Raw genomic sequence first — 14,250 nt, forward strand, 5'->3', positions numbered from 1 at the left:
ACCTGGAAGTTCCTCACCAAGTCACTCCTATCCTGACTTGGAAATACATTGGCTGTTCCTTCACTGTCGCTGGGTCAAAATCCTGGAGCTCCCTCCCTAACAGCAATGTGGGTGTACCTACACCACGTGGACTGCAATAGTTCAAGAAGGCAGCTCACCCCCACTTTCTCAAGGGGCAATTAGGGATGGGCAACAAATGCTGGCCCAGCCGGCGAAGCCCACATCCCATGAACGAATAATTTTTTTAAAAATGTAATACTTAAGTCAGTAATTTTGAAAGGATTTTTGCCCTATTTAATGGACAATCTCTCAATTCCAATTGTAAACAGTGGATTTTCTTTATGGCCAATATGAAGTATTTGTATCCATGTTCGTGCCTACACTGTTGCCAGGGTCGATAATTCCATTTTTTGTTTTATTTAATTTCAGTATAAGTGCACACACCCGGAAGATGTCAAACTTTGCACTTTAATGGTCCAATCAAACGGGAGCACCAGTGTGAGTAAAAAGAAATTGGTGAGGCCTCATCTGGAGACATCAGAATCCTCGGAGCTGATTGACAAATTTCCAGTTCAATTTGAGTGGCCGAAATTTCCACTTGTCACTAAGGTCACCAATCATTCCAAAGGTCATTGATCAACTCTCTTCCCATTCGCTGCCATTGCACAGAATCTCAATGGACCCAAACCTCTTCCCACTCACTCCCATTGTACACAATCCCAATGGAACAAGCCCCTTCTCCTTCACTCCTATTGCACAGAATGTCAATAGATCAATCCATTCCCATCGCACAGAACCCTAATTCCTTTCACTTCCATGGAGAGATTGGGATTGTTCTCCTGAGAGCAGAGAAGGTTCAGTGAGAGATTTAATCGAGGTGGGTGAAATCATGAGGGGTTCGGATAGAGTAAATAAGGAGAAACTGTTTCCTGTATCAGGAGGGTCAGTAACCAGAGGGACACAGATTGAAGAGAATCAGTAAAAGAAAGACGGGGATAGATGAGGAGTTTTTTTTTCCTTTTTACACAGTGAGTTGCTGTGATCTGGAAGGTGCTGCCTGAAAGGGCGGTGGAAGCAGATTCAGCAGGAACTTTCAAAAGGGGAATTGGGTAATTAGTTGAAGGGGAAAGATTTGCTGGGCTGTTGGGCAAAGAGCGGGCAGAAGTGTGGGACTAATTAAAAAGCTCTTTCAAAGAGCCAGCAGAGGCTCGATGGGCTTAATGGCCTTCTCCTGTGCAGTATGATCTGTGAACAAGTTAACTGCCCACACCCCATGTACAAAATGGTGACTTGGAGACAAGGGCCCTTTGTCATTCCCTTCCTTGTCCTCTCCTGTGATTTGAGTGTACTCTGGTCTGTGCTGTTGGCTGTTGGTAACACCCATTTTCTCTTCTTTTTGGCATCCTAGACACTGGTACGAGAAGCAATCCCTTACTCTGAAGAATCTGAGGGAGCCCGCTTTGTGGGGCCTCCCGAGAGGTCAAGGCCAACAGGAACTCCGCAGGCTTTCCAACTCGGGGCCACTTCCGGATCCTGCCTGATGGCTGGTAAATGGAAGGCCCCTTCCTCCATCGAGGTATCCGCGGACCCCGAGTGCGATGGCCAAGCAAGGTTCTTCAAGCAGACCGCTTTTGAGGTGCGGAGGGTGCCAGTGGCCAAATCAGCAGGGAAAGAAAACTGTCCCACCAGAAGGAGAAGAAAGCAACAAATGTTGGCGGTTGTCTGAGGTGAGTCGAGAACAAACTAGAACAATAGGTTATGTTTCACTGAGTCACAATGATCTAGAACAATAGCCCAAGATCCACAGTCTCAGTGGTCTAGAACAATTGGTTAGGTGCTGTTGTGCCACAATGATCGAGAATAGGCAAACGTCTACCGGTTCTTACAATGATCTAGAACAACAGACCGATTTCTATGTAATTACAACTATCTAGAACAATAGACGAGGTTCCATTGTGTCTCATTGATTTAGAAGAACAGGATAGATTCCATGGATCTTGGACTGTAGGCTAAATTACAAGCTCTATAACTGTGGACTAACTTCAATAGTCTTGAAATGATCTAGAAAATAGGCAAAGTTGCCTTGTGGCACAATGATCTAGAACCATAGGTTAAGTTGCATTGTAGCACAATGATTTAGATCATCAGTCCAAGTTCTATGGGTTTTGCTGTAATCTAGAACAATAGGCTGCATTCCACCAGACCACAACGTTCTAGAGCAATAGGCCAAGCTGCACGGAAATGTAATTATCTAGACTAATTGGCTGTGTATGGTGTTATCATACTCCCAGTAGATTAGTCTGAGTCCTATAGTGTTACAATGATCCGGACCAATAGGCTAAGTTGTATGGAATTGTTATGTTCTCGGATTGTATTCTATACTGATGATGTGTGCCAGGAATGTAATGTGAATTTTATCAAAGAAGTAGTAACTGCAAGTAATTAATGGAGCCCTGTTGCCATATGGTTGAGGAGCTGAGTGGGGTAGGAACCCTTTCGCGAGTCACTGCGTTGCGATGACAAATGGCCCACACATGCATTGACGACTATTTTCCTCTCTCTCGCTCTCTGTCGGATTAGCAGGCGTCTTCATCATCTTCTGGCTGCTATTTTTCATCACTCACATCCTGAACGTCCACTGCCAGAGGTGCTACATCCCACCGGCGCTCTACAGCGCCTGCGCCTGGCTGGGTTACGTCATCAACCCCATCATCTAAACGACCTTCAACATGGTGTTCCGCAAAGCCTTCATGAAGACCTTGCATTGCTGACTCTGGAACAGGGACTGACCATGGAACAGGGACTGAAGCACAGTCGCTGGCAACTGAGAGCCAAGCGGACCAGACCATGAAACTTGCAACTGATGTCTCCACACGAGAGACACAGGCTTTTAAGGATCCCAGACTATAAACACCTTGTCTCTGCTGTCTTCACCACACCATAACAGGAAGCCAGAATGATCCCTTCCTGCCAAAGATGGAGGAACATGAGTGTACCACACACTGGCACCTTCTGAACACGACAATAAAAGGATGAGTGCTCACACCACAATTTTATGTAGTTTACATACAGTCTCTCTACACCTAAACACCTTCCATCGCCACCTGCTCTGAGTTTAGTTGTTGCGTTCCTTACTGAAGTTCCCACTTCCTGGCACCCAAGCTAATATCCTCTGAATTTAATGCAACCCTTGATCATTGTGCCACCACGAAATGTAACGTATGGGTCATGTGGAGATGAGCAGAGAGGCATTAGGCCAAACCTAAAGGTGGCAGGTCCCTTATTTTCCGTTCATTCATGGCTGGCATTTATTGCCCTTCCCTCATTTCCCCTTGAGAAGACGATGCAGATTTGCCTTCTTGAATACCACTGAGTGGCTTGCTGGGCCATTGCCGAGGGCAGCTAGGAGTCAACTACATTGCTGTGGTTCTGGAATCACATGCAGGCCAGACCGGGTAAGGATGGCAGATTTCCTTCCCTAAAGGGCATTAGTGAACCAGATGGGTTTTTACAACAAGAATCATGATCACTGTTACTCACTTTTAATTCCAAATTTATTTAATGAACCTAATTTAAATTCCTTCCGGCCACGGTGGGATTTGAGCTCACGTCTCCTGATTATTAGTCCAGTAACATGACCACAAGGCTACTGTTCAACTCAACAGAGTTGATAAGGTGCTAATAAAAGCATATGGGTTCCTTGAGTTTAGAAATGGAGGCACAGAATATAAAAGCAATGTGATTGTACCAGAACTTGCATGACTGTTCTTTCAGAGAGCCAGCACAGTCACAATGGGCCAAATGGCCATCTTCTGTGCTCTAATTTAATGGCAACACAAGCCTTTTCTTCTCCTTAATCCACTCTTTGACAGACATAATGTCTCGAAGCAGTGAATATACTGAGAAATATACGCAATTATCCTGATTCCCGTTTGGTTAGAGATGTGACCTCTGTCCTTGTCTCACTTTACAGATTGTGATGGAAAGCTGAAATCTTTATAGATCTCTAGTCAGGCACACTGTGCTAGATGATTCAGCAAAGCTGTCCCAGAAACGAGATGGTGCCTGAAAAAAATGCCATATGCCAATCTGTCCACCATCAAGTTAGAATTTGAGGCAATAAGCGATCACTTTTTAAAAAAAACCGTTCACAGGATGTGGGCTTCGTTGGCTGGGCCAGCATTTATTGTCCATCCCTAATCGCCCCTTGAGAAGGTGGTGTTGAGCTGCCTTCTTGAACCGCTGCAGTCCATGTGGTGTAGGTACACCCACGGTGCTGTTAGGGAAGGAGTTCCAGGATTTTGACCCAGCGACAGTGAAGGAACGGCGATATATTTCCAAGTCCGGATTTCCACTTGGCTGGAGAGGCAGAACGGGGGCGGGGGCGGGGGGAGGGGGGGGTGGTGGGTGGTGGGTGGGTGGTGGGTGGTGGGTGGTGGGTGGTGGGTGGGTGGTAGGGTGGTGGGTGGGCGGGCCGGCGCAGCCTCAGGATAAAGGGTTGGCAATTTTGGACTGAGATGAGGAGAAACTTCTTCGCTCAGAGCATTGTGAACCTTTGGAATTCCCTGCCTTAAAAAATTGTGGATGCTCAGACGTTGAGTATATTCAAGACTGAGATTGATATGTTTTTGGATATTAAGGGATATGGGGATATGTCAGGCGAGGAAGTGGAGTGAGGTAGAAGATCAGCTACGATCTTATTGAATGGCGGAGCAGGCCCTTCTGCTCCATGATGGCCCCTTCTTGCCTAATAATCTATTGTCTGACTGATTAAACTTCGCCATTCAGTATAACCTTAGCAGTGCACTCAGCTAACTTGTACAGTGACACACTAAACTCAGGAGCATCTTGGGGGATGAACAATTTGAACCATTTCCTTAAGTAACATTCGTGAATCATTAAGTGCCCGGCAATGACAATTGCCAACAAGAGAGAATCTAAACATCTCCCCTTGATGTTCAATGACATTACCATCACTGAAACCCCCACTGTCAACACCCTGGGAGGATACCATTGGCCAGAAACTGAACTGGACGAGCCATATAAAATACTATCGCTACAAGAGCTACAGACTGGGAATTCTGAGGTGAGTAACTCACCTCCTGACTTCCCAAAGCCTGTCCACTATCTACAAGGCACAAGTCAGGAGTGTGATGGAATACTCTTCACTTGCCTATATGAGTGTAGCTCCCACAACACACAAGAAGCTCGACACAATCCAGTACAAAGCAGCCCGCTTAATTGGCACCACATCCACAAACATTCACTCCCTCCACCACCGACGCACAATGGCAGCAGTGTGCCCCATCTACAAGATACACTGCAGCAACTCACCAAGGATCCTTTGACAGTACGTCCAAAACCTGCAACCTGCATCGCCATGAAGGACAAGGGCAGCAGATAAATGGGAACACCACCACCTGGAAGTTCTCCTCCACGTCACATACTATCCTGACTTGGAAGTATATCGCCGTTCCTTCACTATCGCTGGAACTCCCTCCCTAACAACACTGTGGGTGTACCTCCACCACAGGGTCTGCAGCTGTTCAAGAAGGCAGCTCACCACCACCTTCTCAAGGGGCAATTAGGAATGGGCAATAAATGAAAGAATGAAAAAACAATTTTACAACAGGACAAACTATCTTTAAGTTTTAAAAAAAAGTTTTTAATTTTAACCATACCAATTCCTAGCCCTGTGTAAGCATGTCTAGAGGATGGGGGTATGAAATGTCATACATTGATAGAGACAACTAGAAGATGGCCAGTAATCATTGATCATCCCAATAATTTCTTAGTTCCACAGGAAGGTGTGTTGCATGGAGCACATCAAAGGTAACAAGCAATTCAGTTGAAGAGAATTAGCTGCTAAATGCCAACTGGAGAAGACAGGGCCTCAGTTTAATGTGTCATCCGAATGTCATCCCTCCGACAGTGCAGCATTCCCTCAGGACTCATCCTCTGACAGTGCAGCACTCCCTCAATACTGACCCTCCGTCAGTGCAGCGCTCCCTCAATACTGACCCTCTGACCGGGCATCGCTCCCTCAGTACTGACCCTCCGACAGGGCAGCACTCCCTCAGTACTGACCCTCCGACAGGGCAGCACTCCCTCAGTACTGACCCTCCGACAGGGCAGCGCTCCCTCAGTACTGACCCTCCGACATGGCAGCACTCCCTCAGTACTGACCCTCCGACAGGGCAGCACTCCCTCAGTACTGACCGTCCGACAGGGCAGCACTCCCTCAGTACTGACGCTCCGACAGGGCAGCGCTCCCTCAGTACTGACCCTCTGACAGTGCTGCACTCGCTCAGTACTGACCCTCCGACAGGGCAGCACTCCCTCAGTACTGACGCTCCGACAGGGCAGCGCTCCCTCAGTACTGACCCTCCAACAGTGCAGCGCTCCCTCTGTACTTACCCTCTGACAGTGCTGCACTCGCTCAGTACTGACCCTCCGACAGTACTGCGCTCCCTCAATACTGACCCTCCAACAGTGCAGCATTCCCTCAATACTCATCCTCTCACTGTGCAGCACTCCCTCAGTACTGACCCTCCGACAGGGCAGCACTCCCTCAGTACTGACCCTCCAACAGTCTAGCATTCCTTCAGTACTCACCCTCTGACAGTGCAGCACTCCCTCAGTACTGACCGTCCAACAGTGCAGCACTCTCTCAGCATTGATCCTCCGACAGTGCAGCACTCCCTCAGTACTGACCCTCCGACAGGGCGGCGCTGCCTCAGTACTCAACCTCCCCACCCCTAACAGTGCAGCACACCGTCAGTACATCTTGCCTTCAGTGCTAACCCTCTAAGAGGCAGTACTCCCTCTGTACTGATCCCCGTTCCAACACTGCAGCACTCTCTCAGTACTGACCCTCCGACAATGCAGTGATCCTCAATTCTGACCCTCTGACAGTACAGCGCTCCTCAGTACTGACCCTCTGACAGTGCAGATCATCCTCAGTGCTGACTCTCTGACAGTGCAGATCATCCTCAGTACTGACCCTCTGACAGAGCAGCACTCTCTCAGTACTGGCCCTCTGACAGGGCAGCACACTCTCAGTACTGGCACTGAGGAGTGTGAGACTTGATGTTGTGCTCATGTCTTTGGAATGGGACTACAAATCTACAACCTTTTGATTCGGGGGCGAGATTACTACCCCTTGCACCCTGACTACTATTTAACTGTCGTGTCCCATGGGGGTGGCCATTTTACTTCACCATTATCATGTCTAAGTGGATGCAACATTTCACAGCTGGTTTCTGAGTCAAGTTAGTCACTTTGGATGCCCCTTTGCTTCCATTAACCAATAATTGGCTCAATCAGATGGTGGAGATGTTACATAATAAATATTCTGAGAGGTGACAATGAGTCAATGGAAACTGGGCTGCACCTTTTACAAATTGACATAGGTGCTTCAGTTAAATAGTCAGAAGAGATCAATTAGCATTATATAAAAGCTGTGGGAGCATTTGGCAGAGCTGTGTGATTGGATGGTTAGTGGAGGATATTCAGCCAGGTAAGTGGATGATGGGCCTTCAGTTGAAGACAAACAGGAAATGTTGGGAGCAATCAGCAGGCTGGGCACTATCTGTGGGGAGAAAGGAGAAAAGCAAGTAGAGTTAATGTTTCAGGCTGAGGACCTCTTATCAGAACTGAGTAAAGATAGAAATGGAATAGATTTTCAGCAAGTGGAGATGATTGCTTTCAAAATTGAAATGTAAGTGATTGAAGGATGGGAGGTTTTGTGGTGTTAAGGAAATTAGTTTTGGGATAAGTAAAGAAGCAAAATGTGTCTATAGGTGTGAATGGCAGAAATTTTAAGAGCAGCTGTTGTCTGAATGCTTAAAAAAAAAGTAAAAATGAAACTGGCAAAGGAAACAAAATGGGGGCAGAGGTTAGTCTGAAATTGTTGAACTTTGAAGGCTATAGGTAGTGTCTGATTCGAGAGATGAAGTACTGTTCCTTGGGCTTCACTGGAATAGTGGAGCAGGCTGAGGACAGAGGTTGGAGTGATGAAGTGCTGTTCCTTGGGCTTCACTGGAATAGTGGAGCAGGCTGAGGACAGAGGTTGGAGTGAGAGTAAGGTAGAGAATTAAAATGGCTGGTAACAGTTTTTGTGAACCATTGAGGAAAAAACCCATTGTTCCCCTCATCTTTGTCATAGCACTACTATCCGTTTTTAGCATGCTTGTTACTTCTGTGGTGAGTGAGGAACCTAAAAGCTCTTGAAGCAACGTTCTCTTTGCGTTTCTGGAAATTTGAATTGCTGAGCAGCTCCTTGTCTGTCCTTCCACTAAACAAAATAGGGTGGCTCTGAATGTTTCCAGTGAGCTCAGAGACTTTTCCAAAACCATTAAAGATTCTTAGTAAATGATTCATGGAATAACATGTCCAAGAGGAAGAAGGCTATTTGTGTTGGTTTATTTGAAAGAGCTACCTTTTTGTCCTGTAATTGTGACTGGTAGTGCAGAGTCGATCCTCCTTTAATATGACTAATGTTCGTTGGAGTTGTTGGCCTCCAGCCTAAACCAGAAAACTGATTCGAAATTGAGATAGAAATGGTTTGTGGGAGAGGGAAAGTGAATGTTTGGTGTCTGTAATTAATTTCCAGTCCCTTTTTAGCACGATGTAATCTCTCAGTTGAATAATGCTGTCTTGGTGGAGATATATGTTAAATCTAAATGTGCTAAGCACTGCAGTGATAGATTGATCAGGCCACTGAGCAGCTTTGCACAATTAATTTGATTTGAAATGCTATTGATTTTCCTGACAAATAACGATGCTCATTAATTTGAGTTGCTAGTCTAGAGTTCTGACTGAGTTGTAATGTTACATTATTTTACAGTGAAAAATCTGACTTTGTTCTAAATTGGATATTCTGGCTTGTTTTTTTGAGAATCACCCAATCATGTTCCCTAGTACTTAGCTTTTAGATGCTGACTGGGGTCTTTAAACATATGAATGTGATTATAGTAGGTTTCCATTTATGGGGGAGACCAGATCTAGGGATCATCAATATAAGATTGTGACTAATAAATCCAGTGGGGAATTCAAGAGGAACTTCTTTACCCAGAGAGTGGAGGAGAATGTGGAACTCGCTTCCACAAGGAGTAGTTGAGGTATTTAGTGTAGATGTATTTATCCATCTTTCCCCTTTAAATACATTAGGGAAATGGGAATAGAGGTATACTGAGTTAAGTGGGAGGAGGCTTGACTGGAGCATTACCACTGGTGTGGGCAGGAGGGGTTGTATTAGGTTTCCCTATGTTCCAAAGAAAATATTGATTGATATATTCTCTAGATTCTCAATGATAACTGGGATAAAGAACTGTAGCTATAAGGATAGGCTGGGACTCTCTTGGAGAAAATAAGGCTGAGAACAGACTAGATAAGAGAGATTCAAGATCCTGAGGGGTATGGACAGGGTAAATAGTGAGAAACTGTTCCCACTCAAGAGAACATCAAGAACTAGAGGGCACAAATTCAAAATAATTGTGGGAAAAGGAGTAAATGTGGTGAGGAAAATGTGTTCACCCAGAGGGTGGTTGGAGTCTGGAACGAACTTCCTGAAAGGGTGGTGGAGGCAGGTTCAACTGAGCTATTCAAAGGGAAATTGGATTGCTCCCTGATAAGCGTGCGAGGTTACAGGGATAAGGCAGAGGAGTGGGACTATGCAGAATGCTCTTTCAGAGAGCCAGTGCAGACACAACGGGCCAAGTGTTGTCCTCTTGCACTGTAAAGATACTTTTGGCATTGTATCATAGTATTTCTTGGATTGATGTGCAAATCAAAAGGTTGAATTTGAGTCGATTGTTTAGTTCTATGCTGTCAGAATTGACTTCCCCTGGTCAGTGACCCTGATAGCTTGCTTGAGATCTTTTGAAGCAATGATTTACCCGCGCACTAACATAGACAACTGGTCATAGAGGGCCCTGTGCCTTGCGGTTGTCCTCTCTACATCCGAGTAGAAATGGGTTTGGTTGACTTCTTGCATATGGGACTTGCCTCCATTAGATGTAATTAATCCTGCATTTATTTACACTGCCGTCCAGCTGAATGCTCGACCATCACCGTTGAACATCTGCAGGCTGAACAGTTTCTGCATTTGTACAGCACGGGGAGGCCGTTCAGCCCACCCTGCATGTACTGACTCTTATCTGATTAGTTCCGCTCTTGTGGTGTTCCCTGTAGCCTTAAAGTTACAGAAATAGGAATATTCGTTTTAGAATCTGTTGCTGCCATCATTTCACAAGCGTTTTTTTAAAAAAAAAAAGTTTCTCGTGTTGCTACGGTTTTTTCAGCAATCCCCCGTTTAAAATATAACTCTGCTGCCATTGAACGGTTTGTGATTTTTTTTTTAAGAACTTCAATGTCCTCTTAAGCTTCTCCATTCTCAAGAGAGCAATCCCAGCTTCTCCACGTTGTACCTGTAAGAGGAAAAGCTGATGATACTGATTATACCAAGGACTATGAACACAGATTTTAGTTAAGAGACGGGGTGTGTAGGGCGAGGGGAGGGGGTGGAAGAGGAAGAGGAGGAGGAGGAGGAGGAGGAGAAGTGTGAAGAACATTTTTATTTTTTAACACCGCGAGGGGCGGTGGAAGTGGGGGGGATGAATGATTTCAAAAGTGGTGGCATTTTTTTCCCCAAGCCTCCGTTTTGATGTGATCCAATTTTTATTAACCACTCCACAGCAAACTCGAGGGTAGAATCGGAGGAGTTTATTTTACACGTACAAAGCAGGGTTTGCCACACCACACACCCCCACCCACTTTTACATTCATACAAAAGAGGGATAAAGGAAGAAGTACAGGGCAAAGACCACAGAAAATAGGAATTATTTCACTGGAGTCCAGAATCAAAGGTCCAATGATGTATTCCTTTCAGAGTCGGCAGGTTGAAGACTAATCCTGGATAATTCAATTTTCCAGTGCGCAGAACTTCTATGATGAGATTAATTAGCTTTGTAGGCACTGGTGCAGTAAGTTCCAGTAGAAACAGTGTAGATGGGGACTAGGGCCATTTAAACTTGGACAGAGTCCTGGCTCTGCTGCCACTTCTTCTATGGAAGATAGCAATCTGCTTCGCAGCTCCACAAGGCAGGGTAACTGGTTCTCCCAGCTAGGGTGGTGGGGGAATCATGTGATATGACCCCCACTTCTCCACTTTGGTTCGGACAAAGGATTTATTTATATTCCATAGTCTGGATTCTTGATGGTTAATGTTTCAACCATTAATCATTTCCAAGAGGTTTTGGGGTCCTTTGAACCATCAGACTGGTCTTCTCTGTTGGCCAGGCCTTGGCCTTAGAAATGTAATTGGTTTTTGTACAATTCCCTTGGATTTGATCTTTGCAGTCACAACAATCATTGGCATCTCTTCAGAGATAACGAAGTGGCAGCTGTTCTGAGTGCCAGGAAGTTACTTTTTGAGTCGGCCAGCAATAGCTCCAGTCATTTGTAAGCCTTCATCCAGGTTTTTTCAAACATGTAATTTAGCCATTTAAGTTTCTTAAAAATAGTGAGATCTTGGCTACAGGACAGCAGAATATGCAGGACTACAGGGGAATGGCACTAGCTGAATTGCTCAGTTGACAGATCGAATGGCCTCCTTGTGTGACAAATCTTGTCGTTGTATCTAGCAGACTAGCACGCAAGGGATTAAAATCAGGCCTCCATCTATACAAAGTGACCTATCTGTTTCCTCAAGGCCTGAGAAAAAGGTGACTTCCCTCAGTTGGCATTGAGTTAAATTTTCTTATTCATTCATGGGGCGTGGGTGTCAGAATTAACCGCATTTAGGCCAGACCAGATAAGGACAGCAGCAGATTTCCTTCCCGAAAGGGCATTAGTGAACCAGATGGGTTCGTGGCCATCACTAAATTTTTAGTACCAGATTTTTATGGCGTTCTAATTCCACCATCTTCCATGACAGGATTTGAACCCGGGCCCATACAGCATTGCCCTGTGTCTCTGGATTACTAGTGCCATCCATTATGTGGCACCTCCACTCCCTCTCTCCTCCCACGTGTGTTGTTTGTGGGTCTAGGAAACGGAAGGAGGACTCTTGGAGCTCATCGGTGTGTTCATTATTTGTTCTATGCTGTAGATTAGATTCTAACTCTGGTTTATTTTTCTCTCAGTTTACGAGCATGGATTTGGAAATTGCGGGGATTATAGGAAGATTTTCAGATGCCATGAGCCGTGGCGGGATATCCAAAGTGGCATCTTTGGTGAAAGCTGAGAGGAGCAGATTGGAAAGCGTGACGGTTCATGTGGCGGTCACCGGGACCCCGAGAGTGGGGAAGTCTGCTTTCATTAATTCAGTCATGGGTTTCAAGGATGGCGAAGATGGCGCGGCACCCACCGGCCCCGCCCAACAGGTGACAAAGCCGGCGCCTTACAGCCGGCCGGGGAACCCCAGTTCTGTGTTCTGGGAGCTTCCCAGCGTTCGGGGACCCGGCTTCTCGTCGGGCCACTACCTGAAGACGGTGGAGGTCGACAAGTACGTCGGCTTCTTCATCCTGTCATCGACGTGGTTCACGTGGGAGGTCGCAGCCCTTGCCAGCGAGCTCAGGCGGATTGGCAAGCAGTTCTACTTCATCCGCACCAAGATTGACTTGGGCCCTCCTGGCTACAGGGAGAAGAAGTTCGTTGAGGACGTCCTGAATGTTTTCACCGTCGACTACTTTGCAAACCTGGACATTGAATACGCGATTGCTCACTTCTTCTGTGTCTCCTCCCACCAGGTTGACAGGTTCGACTTTCTGGAGTGCGTCCAGGCTCTGCAGAGAAATTCCTCTCCTCCACTCCAGAAACACGCCCTGCTGCTCTCCCTGCACTACTTGGCCAACAAGATGAAGCTGAAGGACTCCCTGAGGGAGTTCATTCCGGTGTCGGCGATCTACAGCTGCCTCATCAACCCCATCCCGGTCGAGCAGCTGCCTTACCAGGCCAATGTCCACTTTCTGTACAACGAGATCCGGCTTTACCGCGTCCTGTTAGAGCTGGACTACCCAGCCTTGAGCAAAAGGGCCAAGCTGATTCGCCGGCCGACCTTTGTCCTCTCGGATGAGATCCAGACCACGATGGCGAGAATGCTGACGGAAAAGGGCGTCTCGGTGGAGCTGCTGAAGTGGACGAAGATAAACGTGTCAGTCCCGCACAGCTACGTGAAGTGGATTCCCTTCCTCGAGACCCTGCCTGGAGGGAAGCTGCCTGGGGCTTCCACCATCCGCTTGTTGGATACCATGCTGCAGAAGTTTACGGACGATGCCTACCGTGTTCAGAGGAAAATGGAGGATGTACTGAAGGGTGAATAACACTGTTTGAGGCCCAACAATCTAATGGTGTTTGGTACACATGAAGGGAGAGGAAACCTCAACTTCAGTATCAAAGGCCAACGTTGGTATCCTCTGGTGGGTGACGCGGCTTAATTCCCTATTCTTCTCCTCCATAGTCTGCAATGTAACCTTGTTGCAGAGGCATTCCATGCTCTGCCAGTCCAAAAGATTGTTAATGCACAATGCCTTCTATTCAGATACAAAACATAGCCATTTCATCGCAAGACCTTCACCTGTCACAACTAACTAAATGAGATTGGCTTGCAGATGAAATTCTACTTGGCAGTCCACATGGGCATGGGCCAAAATTGAAGGCTAGGCACTACAAGACTCGTATTTCACTGCAGCTGGTAGCTGCCATGCTAGGTGGGTGTGAGGTTTTGCCTAAGCACATTACTGCAACCCTCCAGCTGTTGTCAATGCAACATATTGACTGACCCTCTTTGTCTGAATGAGCAACATACAAAAGAAAACACATCTGGGTTAAGTTTAAGCTGTATTGTACATCCAAGTGTTGATGCAATATTGGGGATCATTTCTTCTATCCTTCCCATGTTAAACGTAGCAATAGCTCTTGTAGATGTTGTAATAGTAAACACCATCATTTAACAGCCAATGACCGTCTCTGGAAGCCCTAGTGTAGATTGAATTGCTGACTCTCCACTTTTAAAGATGATGGGCGTGATATTTTTGACTTAAACCTGAGTCCAGTGTGGTTGTCGAGCAACACTTCAATTTTTAAAAAAAATTGAACCTTTGTTTCAAGCACATAAACACTAATTGAGGCCAATATTTTGGCAGAATGGCTGACTATTGACGGCACTGCTTTGTTTTCCTCTCCTCCCAACAGGAGGAGGTAGTAGAAACTTGTCACTGCAGGGGGAGTTGGTGGGTGAAAGGCCAG

General features: G+C 46.2%; 1 protein-coding gene across 1 annotated transcript; it reads left to right on the plus strand.

Annotated features, from left to right (window-relative positions):
- The first annotated feature begins 12,155 nt into the window (after nucleotides 1–12,155).
- Nucleotides 12,156–13,325, plus strand: LOC144697860 (interferon-inducible GTPase 5-like). Its single transcript, XM_078569833.1, has one exon. It carries the CDS (start codon nucleotides 12,156–12,158, stop codon nucleotides 13,323–13,325), a length of 1,170 nt encoding a protein of 389 aa, XP_078425959.1.
- Nucleotides 13,326–14,250: the final 925 nt, after the last annotated feature.

The sequence above is a fragment of the Cetorhinus maximus genome, chromosome 23 (assembly GCF_964194155.1).
Source record: "Cetorhinus maximus chromosome 23, sCetMax3.hap1.1, whole genome shotgun sequence".
Lineage (NCBI taxonomy): Eukaryota > Metazoa > Chordata > Chondrichthyes > Lamniformes > Cetorhinidae > Cetorhinus > Cetorhinus maximus.

What these genes read in the sequence shown, in the direction of transcription:
- LOC144697860 (XM_078569833.1), top strand. Translation starts at nt 12,156, where the DNA reads ATGGATTTGGAAATTGCGGGGATTATAGGAAGATTTTCAGATGCCATG.